General features: G+C 40.8%; 1 protein-coding gene across 3 annotated transcripts; it reads right to left on the reverse strand.

The window, feature by feature from the left end:
* Positions 1 to 706: 706 nt before the first annotated feature.
* LOC139458931 (uncharacterized) lies at positions 707 to 19,235 on the reverse strand. 3 transcript variants are annotated; one of them, XM_071240367.1, is made up of 6 exons: positions 19,167 to 19,235; positions 11,487 to 11,659; positions 5,750 to 5,887; positions 4,308 to 4,401; positions 2,911 to 3,034; positions 707 to 1,113 (listed from the first exon to the last, which is right to left on the reverse strand). In XM_071240367.1, exons 2-6 carry the CDS (start codon positions 11,653 to 11,655, stop codon positions 1,060 to 1,062), a joined length of 579 nt encoding a protein of 192 aa, XP_071096468.1. In that variant the 5' UTR covers positions 11,656 to 11,659; positions 19,167 to 19,235; the 3' UTR covers positions 707 to 1,059. The 3 variants fall into 3 exon arrangements, with proteins under 3 accessions (XP_071096468.1, XP_071096469.1, XP_071096467.1); XM_071240368.1 differs by lacking the exon at positions 19,167 to 19,235 and adding an exon at positions 17,453 to 17,524 and having other exon boundaries at positions 11,487 to 11,644; XM_071240366.1 differs by lacking the exon at positions 19,167 to 19,235 and adding an exon at positions 15,223 to 15,273.
* Between the last annotated feature and the right edge of the window lie 1,111 nt (positions 19,236 to 20,346).

Below are 20,346 nucleotides of genomic sequence, written 5' to 3' on the forward strand. Positions count from 1 at the left end.
GACGCAACGTTTATAGCTCGTTAAACAAACAAAATCCCATTGTCATTTCATAGAAATACTTTTCCACGTGAATTACAAAAGAGAAAACATTAGCCGGACATAAATGTGTTCAGTGTCTAACAAAAGACTCACGATTTCTCCTAAATTTCAAATGTTTCGTCCCCTACTGCTGTACTAGTTGGTGATGCGCCACACACATAATGTGCATTATTTGTGTTCTGTAAACAATGTGATCTATGGACAAGACAATCCAGTGACCTTTGCATAGTCCAGATGATACATCCTTTCCATGTTTTGCACAAAGATTTCTAAAATTTTGCACCAATTAATCACATTTCCTCATAAATATTTCGCTGCCATCATGAAAAATGAAATAGTCATCCAGGATTTAGTAAAGGGATGCCACAGAGCATGTTTCTGCCTTTACAGTATAACAATAACGTTTGGTCTTGAGCACGAAACAAGAGTTTAGGTGAGGTGAAATTGGGCTAATCGTCGCCTTCAAGAGTATTTCACTTATACAGCAACATGTCTAGTGTATGCTTGTACAAGTCAAGACTGATGCCGGTTTTATATATAGTTCTAGCCCACTAAGGAACCATGCCACATCATTTCGCCAATAAAACACAGCATACTGACTGTGAGCTGACCAGTTCTTATCCCTACCACAAGGCAGGGTAATAACAAGTGTATAATCTTTTAACGTTATTTTTGGTATCACACGACCTGGGATCGAACCATCGACCTTCAGCTCTCCAGGCAGACGTTCTCTATTCACAAGATCACGGAAGCGATCTGCATGAAGCAAGTTTGGACACAGATCTATGTACCCGATAAAAAAAACACGGACATACATTGATATTGAATAATGGGACATATTGTCCATTGTGTGTCAGATTAACTGCCTCATTCCTTATGAACCATATCACTGGAGGTGGTCATCAGTAGTTCAAGTGTTGCCTGTCTGCGACAGAGTTGCTAAGTGATCAGATACGGAACTCATCTGTGGTCAGCATTCAGTGATCACTGTTTGGGGTAGCAACGCAGAAACTTGGCTCATTAAAATAAAGGACCTCTGCGTTGTGGTGCAGCTGTAGACAATGTTTCCATCAACTGAAACAGCAAACCCACGTATATGTAATGCAGGTATTGACAGCATCGTAGCTAAAATATATATCGAGAAGGTAGCAGAACAAAGAACTATGCTGCCTCCTCGATACACGAAGCATCATCATTCAAATATGGTTACATTTTTCATGAAACTGTCATTATATTCTACTACATTAAGAGAAGTTAAGGGACACATTGCTCTATTTGAGAGGCTGCATGTAAAGAAATGAACTGAATCGTTGCATCTAATTTTTCATCGGTGTCAGACAACAGAACTACAATAACAATATCACGTTGTAAAGGTGTCCTTTGGATTTAAATGGTAATAAAGCAATCATCATTCATGTTATTGGGTTTTTCATCCCCAAGAGTAGAGATTCAAGTGAACCCAAAAATTATGTGTGTATAAACATAGGGTGTGAGTGAGGGAGAGAGTATTGATTAACGCCGCTTTTAGCATTATTCCAGCAATATTACGGCGGGGGACACCGGAAAATGGGCTTCACACATTATACCCGTATGGGGAATGGAACCCGGGTCTTTGACCAACACTTTAACCACTAGGCTACCCCACCGCCTCTATAAACATAGGGACACAGGTAGAGGGGTGGTACAAATGAAACCAAACGTAGATATAGGGACACAGGTAGAGGGGTGGTACATATGAAACCAGTGTAGATATAGGGACACAGGTAGAGGGGTGGTACATATGAAACCAATGTAGATATAGAGACACAGGTAGAGGGGTGGTACAAATGAAACCAATATAGATATAGAGACACAGGTAGAGGGATGGTACACATGAAACCAATATAGATATAGAGACACAGGTAGAGGGGTGGTACATATGAAACCAAACGTAGATATAGGGACACAGGTAGAGGGGTGGTACATGTGAAACCAGTGTAGATATAGAGACACAGGTAGAGGGGTGGTACACATGAAACCAATATAGATATGTATATAAACAGTGTGACACAGGTAGAGGGGTGGTACAAATGAAACCAATATAGATATGTGTATAAACATAGGGACACAGGTAGAGTGGTGGTACAAATGAAACCAATATAGATATATATATATAAACAGAGTGACACAGGTATAGAGGTGGTACAAATGAAACCAAACGTAGATATAGGGACACGGGTAGAGGGGTGGTGCACATGAAACCAATAAAGATATGTATATAAACAGAGGGACACAGGTAGAGGGGTGGTACAAATGAAACCAAAAATAGATATCTGTATAAACAGAGTGACACAAGTAGAGAGTTCGTACAAATGAAACCAATATAGATATGTATATAAACAGAGGGACACAGGTAGAGGGGTGGTACAAAACAAACCAATGTCGATATGTGTATAAACAGAGTGACACAGGTAGAGTGGTGGTACAAATGAAACCAACATAGATATGTGTATAAAAAGAGGGACACAGTTAGAGGGGTGGTACAAAACAAACCAATATAAATATGTGTATAAACAGAGGGACACAGGTAGAGGGGTGGTACAAATGAAACCAATATAGATACTGTATGTGTGTAAACAGAGGGACACAGGTAGAATGGTGGTACAAATGAAACCAATATAGATATGCGTATGAACATAGGGACACAGGTAGAGGGGTGGTACACATGAAACCACTGACAGTGTATGAGTATGAACATTGGGACACAGGTTGTGTAGTGATGGTACAGTTACAACATATTTATCAACACGATCAACGTCAGGCCCACTCTCCAACATAAGTCAGTATAATGTCAGCCATGAGTGGGATCAGAGTGACTCCTGGCCCTCCTACCTCTGTAAATGTCATGTCAAAGCAGCACCACCACATAAAGTCCACGTAATGACCATCATACACCTGGCCGACCTTCCCCTTGGCTCTCTGTACCACCTGTCTCCCGCTGTACTTCTGCTTCGGACTGAAATAAAGTACGGAGTGAGTACATGTACTCACATGTTGTAAGGTTGTTTCCCCTCCCTGTCTTCTGCCCTCCATGTAAGAGTTGTGTCCATAACATAACCAAACCATGCCCATCTACTGATTATCTGTGAACATGTGCGGCATATGATTAAAGCTGTAGCGCAACATGTCACTAATTACATACTGTCGGGGTAATTTTATATAAAATCTACCTGTGAATTGAGACCAATATATACAACACTGAGAATTGACTGCTTATGTGAGTAACAGTAAATATACGACTTGTGTGACGTTCACTTAATACTTTACTGCCGCTTCAATCAATATTGTTCTTCAAGTCAAACAGACCACAGCCAGGAGAAAGATCGATTGTTATTTTAAGGCGCTACCATGGGAAAATGTTTTTTATTCCTTAATTTGCTGAAACATATTTACTTAGAAAATATACACAATCTCCCGTTAGTGTATACATTACTCTGATATCATGCATATAATAATAATATCTATTAAAGATACTTGTTAGTAAATGTCTGGGGAAATAAATGAAACAGACACAGGTAGGTGACCTTTACAATTTGGAGTTATAAAGGATGGCCTGAAATAAGAGGGTACAGGCGACAGTATCTTATAAAGACACTACCGGTAGACTTCCCCACACCTAGCGCAGGGACCCCTGGGTCTGTTACACGGCATTTCTCAGAATCACTGTTCGGATACCTGACCATGGATTAACCTTTGCATGAATGTATATATCAAAGACGTCATAGTACACACAGTGTACATGCGTTGATTATGTACAACGTTGTACGCGAACTGATTAGTAGTATTATATTTTTTGTTGTATTTTGTGATGGACAACATTCAACATCATGACAAACTGATGTAATATTCAGCATGCATGATGCTAGAATAAATACCCAAATATTATCCTGCCTTTGTTAAGCAATCCAACATTGATGCCTTCAAACAAACAAAATACTTTAATAACAGTTAATAAATATCTGAATATTACCCTGCTTCTATCAATGACTCCAACATTGATGCATTTAGACTACAGGCGGTTAATAGAAACTAACATAACAGAACAAATATATTTCCTACAGATGTACTGACAAAACACAATGTAACACCATATACAGCGCCGCTGAATGCAATATTGAAGAAGAATTTTGATGTATAAGACTTGTTGCTCTTGCTTAAATCAGAACATACAATCAGGTAGATTACACAACTGAAGTGAACAGCATACATCATGTGATCGTCGCACTTACAAAAATGGCGATGAAATGAAAGGTTCCTCCACATTTATTGGTTCTAGGACGATCTTCCCAGTCTCCTTATCCCGCATGATGCTCATCCCGTCTCCTGCAATACACACCTAGAGGTAGGTCACATGTCTACACACTGCATACAGTCATGGAGGGTCGACCAACTATTGTGTGAGTGAAATACTAGAAACTAAATATCTCGTATACATTTAGATTGGCATACTTGGTAATAGTAACATAGTCTCGTAGAATCAGGTAACTGAGAAAGGCAATCATCTGGTTAGATCTCGGAGAATCAAACAGGGTTATCTTAAAATTACTACTATGACTATATTCAAGCCTCTGACACTGAGAAGCATGTACTGATGATAGTGAGTGAGGTTTTACATCACTGTAGCAGTATTTAAGCAATAAAAGGACTTAATGATCAGTCATTACGTTTGATCTTCACACACTGTACTTAAATGGGGAAACTAACATAAGACTTCAATATCTTTAATTACTTTAACTACCCCTTTACCCAACTTGTTCGTATGTGTTGTGGACATAGAGAAAAGGGTTTTCCCGTATTCCGAACGATTTGCAATTCAAAGTTTGTCCGTCTCAAGCTGTTGACAGTCTGAACAATACACGCTCATTTAGTCCAGGATGAAGCAGTGAGATATCTCTGATATTCATATATTTATATTTAGGTGATTATTAGTAGCAAGGTAGTACATACCGAATGTGGCAATTGTTGTCAGAAATACGTTTGTATCCGCATTATATTACCTCAACACCCCCACAGTATTACATACCACAGCGACCACACTGGGGAAAAGATGCTTCAACTATATCAGTTAACACTGTGTCATGTATCCAAACAGTAACAAAGTTCTACAGGCAGATGCTAGTGGGTCATATCACGCTATTTCACTAAAGATCGATCACAGATTATTTGGGATTTTATTTTAAAAAATCACCATTAAGGTAGGTAATACACAATATTCGGTATCAAATTTGACATTGTCTATGAGTGGACCACCTCCATGGTTTAGTGGGTAGATCATCTGCACCGAGAGTGGAAGGTCGGTGACTGTCCCGTGGCCTCGTCACATCAAAATAGTGCATCCTGGCTGGTGCCCGGCATTAAGGGGGGTGGGGTGGGGGGAAGACTAGTCAGACTGGAGTCAGTATACATGTACTGTGTCTGAGTGGGTTATACGTGTTAGACTGCAGCGTGATATTTCAGTTGGCTGAATCTGTAAAACCGTCATTTATTAGTCCGGACTAGTACACACAGCGTTCATGCATGTCTCAATAGATGTGAAAAAATCTTCAATGCGACATTAAAACCCAATTTCATTACACCTTAATTGTCACTAGTCAGTAGTGAGTCATTACATGTATATCAATAAAGCGCCACTAGAGATATAGAGGCAGTTTTATACAATATTCCATCTCACCTACATAGATAGACACAAGTGATGTCTTGTTAAAAAGCACCCAATCCCCCAGCTCCACTTCTCTCCCCTTCCTGTCTGCAAGTCTCACACTGGTAGTCGTGTGCACATTGGAAGTTGATCTCAGGTCACGTGATGCATCTGCAAAACCGATACACGTACATATAATGCTACTTCTTTAAACCAACAAACCCATGCTGCTAAACGATAGGCAATACGCATTACTCAAATAGAATACAAAATAAAGGTAAGTGTGCAAATCTGTGTATGACAGGTGTAGATTTATATCTTTACTAGCGGTAAGCGCCATACAGGTACAGCTGGGGTTGCCTCCCTTGCACAGCACATGGCCAACCACCGGAAGCCGCGCTCTTCACAGGCCCCTGAAGCTGGATAGTGATATAACTGAAACACTGGACCCATATATATAAATAGACAAGGTACGTCACTCGCCATCTTGGCCGAAGTTGAAATCAGCTGTATCGTTTAAATTAAATGGAAATATGTGCATGTTATGTTCACAATACCTCCACACCTCCCTCCAAATACGACCTGCATGCCACAAAACTTTATTTTTGGCAATTTATTACCTATATCGGGCGATTTTATCGACATATTGGCTCAGTCGCGGCTGTGGGTCACGGAAGTATACAAAAATCTCCGCGCTCAATGGCCTCGAGCGCTCTGATTGGTAAATATCCCCATGTGCGTTTGTTATGGTTGGAGCGCGGACCAATCAGAGCCTTGTTATTGAAGGAGACAGACCTGACATTAACTAAAGCTGTGACCTTATGTAATGTCAATGAACTATCAGAAAAAGGGCTACAAGAAATAACACAGAAACTAACAGAAGTTGACTTTGTAAGTCAAACCAAGTTTTAAATCACACCCGATTCAAGGAAATACTTTGGGAAAAGGTGTCACAGATGCCACAATTTCAACCACATCCAGTCAGTTTGTCAGTCCAGTCCCTCGGGCCAGGAGACATACAGTCACAGTGCCAGTGGAAATTTGAAATGGAAATCAAGTCCAAGAGGGAGGGGTAGATTTCGTGCAAGAACTAGGCCACCAAAGTATCAAGGATCACGAAGCAGCCAGTAAGCAATTGTGAAACTCAAGACGACTGGTATGAACAAGAGGATAGTGAATGCTTGTTTATTGACACTATAGAGATAGATGGTATAGACAACATTCCTTTAGAAGCACATACAACAATCACAATCAATGACAAAGCAGCACGCTTTAAAGTTGACACTGGTGCTGAATGCAATGTGATGCCTCTCTCTTTGTTCAAACAAGTGAGAGACAAAGAACTGATTTCCAGACCAGGAGCAGTCAAATTTATAGCTTACAGTGGTGACACCATGATGACTTTGGGTACATGCAAAATGAATATTGGCTTCAAGAGCAAAATACACAAGCTAGTATTCCACATTATTGACAGCCCAGTGAAACCCATCCTTGGCATACAAGACAGCATTGCCTTGGGCATGGTGAAACTTGACATCCATGAAGTGAAAACTGAAAAAAGAATGACCAAACAGGACGTTATTGACAAATACTCCAAGTTGTTTGATGGTAAACTTGGAAACTTGCCTGTGTCATATGATGCGCAACTTGATCATGATGTATCTCCGATAGTCAGACCTCCACATAGAGTTCCTGCACCCATGAGAGAAAAGATAAGAGCGGAATTGAACAAAATGATTGAAGAACGTGTGATAACTCCAATAAACGAACCAACTGATTGGGTGTCAGCGATGGTAGTGGCAAAGAAAAAGGGTTCGGACAGCGTGCGGATATGTATTGACCCCAAAGATCTCAACCGTGCATTGAAGAGGCAACATTACCCAATGAAAACAATTGAGGAAATAATGTCCAGAATGCCAGCAGCAAAGATATTCACTAAAATGGACGCTTCAAAAGGGTTCTGGCAGATACCTTTTACACATGAGACTTCACTGCTTACCACCTTTAAAATGCCATTCGGTAGATACCGTTACTTGCGCATGCCGTTTGGTATCACCTCAGCAAGTGAGGTATTCCAGAGGAACATGGACATGCTTTTCAGTGGTCTGCCATATGAGAGTATCATGGACGATATCATAATATGGGGGGGGGGGGGGGGGGGGGGAAACGAACACCAGCATGACAAGAATGCAGTGAAAGTGCTGGACAGAGCTGAGGAAATAGGGCTGAAACTCAACAAGGACAAATTTCACTTCAAAGTGAAAGAGGTCAGTTATGTTGGACATTTGTTAACTGACCAAGGTGTCAAACCAGACCCTGCGAAGGTCACGGGAATCTTCGAAATGCCGACTCCAGATGACGTTCCATCACTCAGACGATTTCTAGGTATGGTCACGTACCTTGCCAAGTTTATTCCTCATCTCAGTGAGAAAGCAGCACCCTTGAGAGAACTGCTACAGAGCGACATTCAGTGGCACTGGAATCAAACTCACCAACAGGCCCTTGATTGTATCAAGAGAGACATTTGTGAGCCCAACACACTACAGCACTATGATGTTAACAAACCCATCACTCTAACATGTGATGCCTCGAAGAATGAACTGGATGCGGCTGTACTCCAAAGCGGTCGTCCCATTGCTTATGCCTCACGAGCTATGACGAAAACAAAAGTAAACTACGCCCAGATCGAAAAAGAACTCCTGGCAATTGTGTTTGCCTGTGAGAAGTTCCATGATTATATTCTTGGAAAAGAAGTCACAGTAGAGACTGATCACCAGCCTTTGATCAGCATATACAAGAAAGCTCTCTTTGCTGCACCAGCGCAATTGCAAAGAATGCTTCTGCTTCTGCGTACTACCTGAAGTTAGTCTATAAGAAGGGTGAAGAACTTCATGTTGCGGACACACTGTCGAGAGCCTTTTTGAAAGATGATTCAAATATACCTGACTATGAGGAATTTGAGGTAATGACAGTTTTACCCATGACAGATGACAGATGACAGATGCCAGAAGTGAGCAACTTAAGGCTGAAACTGGTCGTGATCCGGAACTTGTGTTAATTCGCCAATATGTCAAACATGGCTGGCCACAGTACAAACGAGATGTACACCCAGAGGCATGGCATATTTCTCGTTCAGAGATGAAATCACAGAAAGTGACAACATTCTGTTTAAAGGCGACAAAGTCATTGTCCCTACATCACGGCGGCATGACTACATGAAACATATTCATCAAGGACACCTCAATGCCGAGCTGTGTAAAGGAAGAGCAAGAGATTTCCTGTATTGGCGTAACATGAACTCTGACATTGAACAGTGGCTAGCTGAATGTGCAGTTTGAAACAGCTGCAAATCTCAACAGCAGAAGGAGCCTCTCAAATGTCATGAGATTCCTACCAGGCCCTGGCAAATACTTGCATCAGATCTATTCACTTGGAACTCAACTGAATACCTTGTGCTCGTTGATTCATACTCTGGTTGGATAGAAATGAACACTCTGAACACAACTACCTCTGCAGCTGTAATAAGAAAGCTAAAAGGGTACTTTGCTAGGTTTGGTGTGCCAGACACTCGTCTAACTGACAATGGGCCCCAATTCTCATCACGGGAGTTTGCATTATTTGCTAAAACATGGGGATTCACACACAAAACGAGCAGTCCAGGTTATCCACAGAGCAATGGACTTGCTGAAAAGGCAGTACAGTCTGCCAAAAGAATTTTGGAAAAATCAAGTAGAGATGGCAGTGACCCATACCTTGCCATACTCAACCAGAGAAATACACCCCGAGATCAAGTCCTGGGATCGCCTGCCCAACGACTCATGTCACGCAGAACCAAAACTGAAACTCCCATGTCGTCCAAGCTACTTTCACCAGTTATTCGAAAACCATCAAGTATCTACAAACGCCTTGTAGAACTGAGAGGGGAACAAAAACAGTATTTCGACAAGACAGCAAAACTGCTGCCTAGACTTGAACCTGGTGACAAATTCGAGAATTCTAACAAATAATGGATTTGGTAGACTAAAGTACTCACGGAAATGAAAAAAAACTGTTTTTTCGACCTCAGATCTTAAATTATTGCAGTTAATATACAAAATGTGTAAATATTCAAACAACTAAATTAGTACTAATTGGGCCGTGGCATAAATACAGCGTATCAAATGTTTTTATGCCTTTTTACACGTAAAAGTGTGTAAAAATGTGAATAAAACAGACTATTGTGAAACAGGGCATAACCAGGTGTAAGTATATCAAGGTGACATATGACACCTTGACGACAGGTGAGAACAGGTGCGTAATGCCTATAGTCTGTTTCTGCTATGTCAATTTGGACTTAGTTTTATTTTTGAATGTTGAAAGTGCCGACAAATTACCTCCTGTAAAGAACATTTTGTATTGTTCACTGAGATCAAACTAGCAAATCCAGACTAGTACTTTTCGAGTTGTTTTGTTATTTCGTATTTACAGCTACGTAACACTTTGTGTCGATTTTTAAATTGAGAAAAACAGGGGTTTTTTTCATTTCCGTGTGTACTTTAATTTAGGACTAGTAAGACAACTGGATCAGTCACCCAGATCCTACATCATATCATCGGAAGGTAAAGACCTAAGAAGGAACAGAAGACAACTCTCATTCACACATGAGAAAACACCAGTGAAGCTGATGTCCCCACCTGAGGAATATACACTCAACACTAAAGACACTGAAACACAAGTTACAAAGACTAACATGAGACAAGAAATCACAACAAAGAGAAGTGAAGACACAAGACCTATGGTGGTGCCAGAAAAATACCTTGATTGACACTGAACTGTATTAAATGATAAATGCTTTTATGCAAGATTTAAAGACATTTCATTATGACCAGTGGACTTCAACAGTATTATTTAATTCAGTCAACAAAGTGTTGAAAACAAATTTCAGAGACACTAACTTTATTATTTTCAGGAGGAAGTCATACCTCCATTGGACTTTTCATCAACAATCTTGTATTCATTTTGGCAGTGTCACATAGACTGCTGTGATGTTTCATTTGAAAAAAAACAACAACAAAACTTTTGGTTCGTATTTCTCTTAAAGAAGAAAGGATGTAGATTTATATCTTTACTAGCGGTAAGCGCCATACAGCTACAGTTGGGGTTGCCTCCCTTGCACAGCACATTGCCAACCACCGGAAGCCGCGCTCTTGTATAGATACACATGAACCCAAGTAAAGAAGGGGTTTTTTTTAAGAAGTTCACTCTTCTTGTTTATTCACTTTTAAAGTTGACACAGCAACAGGTAATTGATACAGTCTCACTTTTAAAAGTAATCAAAGTTTATTTAATTTCACTGAAGGCATGAACAATTGTGAAACTAAACTGAATTCATTCTGTTGGAGAACAGCCCCACTTCCTCTCTCATATCAATATGTTGGTTGGTTGGTTTGCTGTTTAATGCCGCACTCAGCAATATTCCAGCTATATGACGGCGGTCTGTAAATAATCGAGTCTGGACCAGACAATCCAGTGATTGATATCATGAACATCGATCCACGCAATTGGAATCGATGACATGCATCAACCAAGTCCGCGAGCTTGACCACCCGATCCCGACCTTTTACGGCAAGCATGGGTTGCTGAAGACCTATTCTAACCTGGAATCTTCACTGGACTATTTGTATTTAAAATCCCATTCACGTCGTCTTGTGTATTGACTGAGTGAGTCGGCCAACTTGACCAGCATTTTGTAATGTCACAGCGTGTCCTTAGTTTTGTATGGGGACATTACCTTGTGTCACATCATGTTCCTCTGTTGGATGACACTGTTTGCAATTGTTGGTGATGTAGTTGATGTTGGTGATGTGGCAGTTGCTATAATAGATGTTGTTGTTGTCGCCAACCTGCATTCCCCCCTGTTGTGTGTCCATCACTAACGTTGTCGACGGTCTGAGGGCCATGACTCTGATAAGAAATATTCAAAAATAAGCCGAACATTCCTGCATAGTAACTGTAAACTATTTACACACAAATTCAGGCACCTGATGCATGCTCGTCGCCGATCTGTTCTATGACCCTAAACTATTTATACACAGTGGCGCCATCAACAAGTATACTCTTTTAGAGAAACATATTTGAAAATGTTACAATCCGGGTTGTAATCGACAGTCAGGTGACCGCGAGCGGTTATATTTAGCAGTGATCTTGGTCAAAAGCGCTTAAAATATTACATGTGCGTACTTTTCTTTCAATTCGTGTTGGGCACGCGCTGCTAAATATAGTCGCTTGCAATCACCTCAGTGATCAAAACTCAGTTTATTATTTGGAAAATGGAGATTACTGTTAGTAATAATCATCATAGGCGAAATGTCTCGTTTTCACTTTATAAGTATAAGCACACAAGCAGCTGTCTTTGTTAATGAATCATCGCGTTATATCGTGATTCTATTTCGACCCGTGAAGATCCGGGGTAGAATTGGTCTTCAGCAACCCATGCTTAAAAGGCGACGATGCTTGCGGTAAGAATCGACTAACAGGATCGGGTTGTCAGGCTCGCTGACTTGGTTGATGCATGTCATGGTATCCCAATTGCGTGAAGTTTGCGCCTCTATGTTCATTACTATGGGTATCGAGGTTAAGCTTCACCCGAAGGCCATCCCAGTTCCCCTTTAATTAGTGAATGTAAGAGCTACATGACTGAGTTATCTCCCTTACACAAGTCAATTTCTGTATGTAGACAGCTTGTATTAATTTCTAGGACAAAGACATTTTTCAATAGGATCAAATTCTCGTCTAAAATACAAATAAGGTAAACCAATAACGTCGGTCATGGAATATAAACAAGAAGAATATAGACGACTGGGCCACCCGCGCCCCCGAGTGTTCACGAGTTGGTGCTGCATTACCACACAAAGGGTATAACCTACCGACATGCATTTCACATCGACAGTTTATCATTTACTCAGTGTTCCTGTTTTGTGAAATGTATGATAATGTTGGTGTTCTTTCAGAGTAGGGGCGGTCAGGTAGCCTAGTGGTTAAAGCATTCGCTCGCCACGCCGAAGACCCGGGTTCGATTCCCGACATGGGTACAATGTGTGAAGTCCATTTCTGGTGTCCCCCGCCATGATATTGCTGGAATATTGCTTAAAGCGGCGTACAACCATACTCACTCACGCACTCCTTCAGGGTAAGACTATTGACCTCCAGCTACCTGTGCCTGTGGTAAGAGGCGGCTAGGTTCATCTGGTGGTCAGGTTCGATGACTCTTATTTTCATCGAACTCCCATGTGCACCAACACTTGCATTTGATGGCGTTCCCATGATAGATATTCATTATGAATTTGATGCTAGAACTCATGTTCGAATCTCAGATATTTCCATTCCTTATACATGTATGTGTTTTTATAAATAGACACGTTTAATCAGAATATTTCTTGCTTTCATTCTTTTCAACCTCGACCCCTCGCTCAATGATGGAGCCCGTTACTTCAAGGTCCTAACACAGTGCCTCCATATAACATCAAAATAAAGGTCAATGATATTGGGATGTTAAGCAGAATGCATGATAAACAATGTGTTACTTTTGTATCAATCAGTATTTAGAAAAATAAAAGTAGAAACAATTAATTACTTTTGTGTCAATACTCATGTCAATACTCATGTCAATGCTGATCAGGAAGAACAGTTGTCCACAACACAGCAATTGGCAGTGTAGAGTTGCCTCCCTTATACTGGGAAGTAAACCTGTGATCGAGTCACTTCGGTCTTTCCTCACACATTGTAAGCTGATAGGCCGTGATATGACTGACTGTGGACAGCTGCGTTGAACCAAATTTCACTCACTCACTCACTTCTTTATACAATAGACTTTACATCATGAAATTTGGATTGGGTTTAATAAGTTTCATAGTTAGTCTTCGTTCTTATATGAACTATATAGTGGGATTCTATCACATTATGTGTATTCAATAATGCCAGGGTATATCACAGAACGACTCGGCAGTATCCGACAGGTAGGTACCGTTGTATACCTTCAAGGGAGATGAGAATGTCAGTTTAAAATTTCACTACTCCACTGAAGGGGTCATGATGTCATGCGCCTTGAGTAAGTGAGTGAGTATAGTTTTACGCTGCTTTTAACACTTTTCCAGCAATATCACGGCGTGAGAAGCCAAAAAGGGGCTTCACTCATTGTACCTTGGTCGGGATTCGAACCTGTGCTTTCGTTGTGAGGAGTGAACGCTTTAACTACAAGGCTACCCCACCACCATTTTCATACGCTTTAAACACGACCCCTCTATGCCTTGGAGTTTTTCGCCTTATATCTTATATTCTATTCATCATTATATCCAGGGAGATAGGAATAGGTTTAACACAAGCATGAAGTCTCATGTCAAGAAAGTGTGAACAATACTCACACCGGTACGTACCCCATGTATTTCTAAGACGACACTGAATGCAGATACTGGAATTATAAATGTCTCAGATTGATAAGGCGACATGTCAAATGTCTTTGTATGAACGGGTGTTGGGTCATATCCTACTGTCTGACTTCCTACTTAAAGCAATGTATTAAAGTGAATGGAACGGACAAACCAGTGACTGAAAGGACGTGCAAAGCTCCACGTCATCGGGGCACGAAGACACTCAATGAATCAAGTCACAGAGCCTGACCACCCTATCCATGTAAGTGGACTCGTCCGACATGAATAGGATACGGGGACAGTGTTTCTCAACATTCCAACAGGACGAAACTTTGAAGATTGTGTGGAAAATTAAAACTTATCTCAGATAAGAGTTTAGTAGCTGCTATCACTATTTAAATAAACACAGACAGACAGACATACACATACACGCACGTGCCTCCAAACAAGATAGTGAGTGAGTGAGTATGGTTTTACGCCGATTTTAGCAATATTCCAGCAATATCACGGCGGGGGACACCAGAAATGGGCTTCACACAATGTACCTATGCCGGGAATCGAACACGGATGAGCGAACGCTTTAACCACTAGGCTACCTGACCGCCCCGCATCCATACACATCCATACATACAGACATACATATAAATAATAATGTATGCCGAGGCGTGTAAATGTTCGGCAGTGTGTACCTGCCTTCGTATGTTAGGACTCAATATTGACAACCCGCGAACCTAGAAGTGATATAAAGGTAAGTTATCTCCCTTTAGTTGAACAAACCATTATTTAGTCTATTTATAGACACAGCAAAGAACTATCTTTACAGCTTTCGTCATTTTAAGAAGGATCAAATACATGTTCGAAAAACACAGAAAACTAAAAAAACTGTACTTTTACACTGAGCACGGACATTTATATTATCATCGTCAAAGCATCAAACCACTGCGTCCATGTTATCGATGAAGACGAGGACAGACTCCCTACTCCCCTGTGGTTGACAACATGTCGGCCTGGCGTTCCTGATATATGGTTACTTTTGCCGACCCTAGAAGACACAAGTTGCATACAGAGAGTACCATGACGCATAAGGATGATATTACTTACTCGGTTGATGTAAATAAATGCAGACTCGTCACAGCAGCAACCCTATCTGTATTACCTGTATTTTTCACCTGGGAAATACGCAAGGGGGAATCCCCTACCTGATCACGTGATGCGTTTGCTGAGAAGCTATTGGCACAAGTATCAGACAATGTATATTGCACACGACAAATGCATGACAAATGCATCCCAACAACAAGCAATGATGGTTATTGATACAGAACGACGGCTGACTGTACAACTGATTTAGGGATATGATTTTGAATTGCCACCAGACGAGAATGTTACTAGCTCCAGTTATTTCCAATGCTTACATATATTGCTCCATATTAGAGCCACCGAGCAGATTTGTTCGTATGATGCTCAAATTCTCAATTTCTTGAATATGAGCTGGGTAAGATTTTGATTGCTCTGCATCATGAAAGAAAATATTTTTAAATTCAGTTAATTGAAACACGGAACAGGCATGTTAAAAAAGCATGTTATCTAAGAAAACGCTGGCCGTTAAGGCACGCAAACACATGAAGATCAAGGCCTTCAGCAACCCATGCTTGTCGTAAGAGATAGCGAACGGGATTGATGCATGTCATCGTATCTGGTCTTGACTCGATTATTTACAGACCGCCGTGCGGCATTAAACGACAACCAAACAGACATGTAAGCTCCTCACAGCGATAGTACGTTCCCAGTGCTCTCTTCACAGAGCTACAGAGTGTCCCATAGTGTTTTCCTAATAGATTCCTGATTCGGAGAATACTACACTAAGAACATTTACATAATGTACACGAATCGTTTTCAAAATGGTGTACTTATATTTATATAAAATGTAATTTATATAATCATTTAACAATTTTCTATGTACTTATCGGGTTGGAATCACCACGAGAGTACGGATTTTTGGCCGGGTAAAAATTATCGGTCCAGTTTTCAGCTCGATAATTATTTTTTATTGTTCTGGCACGATCTAAAAAATATATATTCGTAGATGAATGCAGAGTGTCTTAGGAAGTGAATCTTGCTGCATTTGTCGTTAGATCACGACGCATGCATTTTACTGAAGAATATTAAGTGCGATGCAGATTTGGGTCGGGGATCTATAAGGAAAACACTATGGGACAGCAAGTAGCTGTGTGTGGCGAAAAGTCAATATCGTTTATAGGGAGCAGCACTGAGATGCGGTAACCACAGCTGTCTCGAACCCATCTGTTACACAAACAAACGTAAATTCATCTGGGAAATAGCAAGTCAAACGTAAAACTGTTTTCCGACTCTCTAGAATGGCCTTCCCACACACATAAAAAATATCCTACATAAGAGGTTAAAAGGAAAAGTTTCAAATGATTGTAATGGACAGTTGCACACTGGTGACATTGATGGTACCGGGAAGGTAACGAAGGTGTCACGAGCTGGGAAAGAGCTTGATACAAATTATTTTTATCTCACCTTACATTAAAATACTAGCTACTGATTGGTTGGGCTTATTATTTTGCATGTTGCCGGCTCGTGAAGCCCACTGAGAAATCAATCGTAACGCATCTTAGGTAACTTGCTTATCTCGCATAAGTATCGTTGAGCTGAAATGAACCGATGTTTGTACGACTGCGTTGGGTAAAGGGAAGTAATTTGGTTCGTTTGTGTCGTTTGCAAGCTGTCAAAATGGCTGAATCAAAGCGTTTACTCAGTTAAACTTCGGACACATATTCCGGATCTGTATGAATTAATATCGGTGAGATGAATTTGTTATCAAGCGATCCCTCGGGGCATATGGTGTGATGTACCTCGTGTGTGAGCCAATGTGTCTAGCGGCTTGGGTACATAAGCTCACACGCGGGGTACATCTTGGGGTACATAGTCTTACATATAATCACGCGCAGGTTAAATCACACCTATACCCCTCCAGATCGGTTGACAGCTTGTAATGTTATTGTCTATTTATAGACACAGCACATAACTACCGTGTGGACATCGTCATTGTTACGCAGGATCAAATACTTATCTTAAATACACAGTAAAAATATAACTGTGTACGTTTAACACTGAATACCATCTTTGGATTACGAGGATCATTCGTCCATCTGAACTATACAATGTACATGAAAGTACCAGATGAGTACAGCCACCATGTCTGCCCTGTTGTCGACAACAGACGCCTACTGTGATGACTGATGCCGACACAGGATGACTTATTATGGATACAGAGTGTATAATGATGTATTATGATGATGGTACTTACTCAGTTGATGTAATTAACTGCAGATTCTGCTAGAGTAACTCTACCTGTATTACCTGTGTTTTGTACCTGGGAATCACGTACTGGGGAATACCCTTCCAGATCACGTGGTGCGTTTACTGTCCAAGTATTGGCTTAAATATCATACAATGCACGCAGCACCCTAACTCAGACTGTTATCCTCACGACAAGCCCTGCAAGTACGAGTGTTGTCTGCTGGTGGTACAACATATTTAGCCACATCATTTCAAGTTGTCACTGGCTTTACATATTCTTTTTAAAAATAATCGCCAACGTTTCATGTTTTTTTCATTACACGCAGCTATACATTGCTCTCCTATCATACCAACAGAGCAGAAGTTCTTTTGATTCTTTCGTATCGTATGCTCTTATGCTCACATACAGCAACAAAAGACACAACACGTCATACTCTCTTAGAGGTCGTCGAAAGCTCAGCTCTTTATTCATACTGTTAAAATTACTACGATTATATATATTTATTTTTTTTGGTAGACTTGCCCGTTCTCTGGGTCTTCTTGCAAAATAAATACTGACATAAAGTTTCCATAACAATTGGCATTGTCAGATATGCAAGGATATCATAAACAGTCAGGGAGGCTGGACATGCGTTGAGGGAAGTGATCCCAATTAGTTTTTTTTTCTAAGGATTGTTGCCGAATGTTGGAACCCATCTTACTCGTCCTCTGAACTGAGCAATGGGGCAGCATCGTTCAATACATACATATAGGGCAGGGACATAGAAAAGCTTTCTTCAAATCACACTATCACAGTATGAATGTAGGGATCCACTATGACGTCACAAGACCTAAATACAGGAAGATGGGGGAGCAATCCTCATTAATCAGGATTGGTCATGTAATCATACGCACGCACTCACACACGCACACACACATTCGCGCATATATGCACACACACTCACACACTCACACTCACACTCACACTCACTTCTCTGTTAGAGTACTCGTACTCGTATGTCACAGATTGACAAAACGAAATGTGTTTGAACCAACAGGTGTTTAGTTTATTCCTAGTGTCTGACTTCTTACCTGAGGCAAGCCTGGAACTACTGAATCCCGATCAGACAAACCAGTGATTAAAAGCAGAGGTAACATCATCGGGTCACGATGACACGCTATTTACACACACACACACACACACACACACACACACACACACACACACACACACACACACACACACACACACACACACACACACACACACACACACACACACACACACTCACTCACTCACTCACTCACTCACTCACTCACTCACTCACTCACTCACACTCACACACAATCACAAACACACACAATCACACACACACAATCACACACACACACAATCACACTCATACACACACAAAGTAAGTTATCTCCCTTTAGTTGTACAAGCCATCATTTCATAGTCTATTTATAGATACAGCACATCACTGTCTTACGTAGGATCAAATACATGTCCGAAATACACAGAAAACCAACAATCTGTACACTGAACACGAACATTTACATTATCATCGTCAATTTATCGAATCACTGCGTCCATCTGATCTCAACAGACGAGGAAAGATTCCATATCCCCCTGTGTTTGACAACAGACGTGCCTGGCGTTCCTGAAACCTCCATGCCGTTACTTATACTGACTCGAGACCACACAAAATACAAACAGAAGGTATTATTGTGTCATTACTTACTCGGTTGATGTAATTAACTGCAGGATCTTCTTCTGCCTGTATTACCTGTGTTTTGTGCCCGGAAAACACGCAAGGGGGATCCCCTTTACGCCAGATCACGTGGTGCGTTTACTGATCAGCTATTGGCACAAATCTCAAACAATACATGCAGCACACATGTTCAGACGTTTAACCCAACGACAAGCCTTGCACGGACGTTTATTTTTACTGATTTAGCGACATGATTCAAAATTGCCACTACCCCAGAATGTTACAAGCGTTGTGCCATTGACAATACCCACCTATATTGCTTTCATATCAGAGTCATTGACTAGATGATTGCTTACATGGTTGATTTACTGATATTTGCATAGTTTATTTAACACGCTGAATCCGGCTGAATATTGTCTCGTATATTTGTCAATACTCCGTTTTTCAATCTGTTGGATATGAGCTAGGTAGCTGACACTAATGCTACATTTATATTCAATTTGTTTTATTTCTGATTAAATGACATAATATACTGATACGTATGTCTCATTTCCCTAAATGCATACCTTCTGTAACGACTGATTGTTTCACAGTGTGAAACAAATATTTCAAAACATCAAAAGTTTAATATATGTAAATATCCCGTAAATCTGACATATGGTGGTGGCCATAGTTCCACAAACAATTCCATCAGTATAAATATCACAAGTTGTGTACAGGATATAGGAAAGTAGTAGCTCAAACAAAGCATAGGTTCCAAGTACACAGCGAGGGCGACTTGTCTTCACACCCTGTCGCAATCTCAGCTCTCAATTCACACCGAGATTGTAGCTCGTTGTGCTCATGGGTACAAGACTACGTGACAGACACTATTTAAGTCATGGGATCCGCTCATGTCTTCATGGATTCGGAGTAGTAGAAAAACAAAACGTTTACTGACGAACACTTTCCCCAGACTTCAGTTCACCCCGTCCACCCAGACGGACGCAGTATCTGATGAAGGCCACGTATCACTGAGCGACATATTACAGGTCCACCTTCTGTAATGCACCTTTAACTCCATTGAAGAGAGTATGGCGAAGATATAAAGTTCTCATAACAATCGGCATTTTATCACTCAGGCAGGGGGCCAGAGACAGTTAATTTAGACACTTATTGAGGGATATTAGTTAGGTTTTTTTCCTAAGGACAGTTGGCATAACAACTAAAA

This window comes from Haliotis cracherodii, unplaced genomic scaffold, assembly GCF_022045235.1.
Source record: "Haliotis cracherodii isolate W230 unplaced genomic scaffold, xgHalCrac1.p SCAF_13, whole genome shotgun sequence".
Classification (NCBI taxonomy): Eukaryota; Metazoa; Mollusca; class Gastropoda; order Lepetellida; family Haliotidae; genus Haliotis; species Haliotis cracherodii.

Coding starts and splice junctions, on each gene's coding strand:
- LOC139458931 (XM_071240367.1), bottom strand. CDS start 11,655: ATGGCCCTCAGACCGTCGACAACGTTAGTGATGGACACACAACAGGGG. Junction 5,888..11,486: donor GGAACATGATGTGACACAAG/GTAATGTCCCCA, acceptor TCGGTTTTGCAG/ATGCATCACGTGACCTGAGA. Junction 1,114..2,910: donor TTGACATGACATTTACAGAG/GTAGGAGGGCCA, acceptor TTGCTGTTTCAG/TTGATGGAAACATTGTCTAC.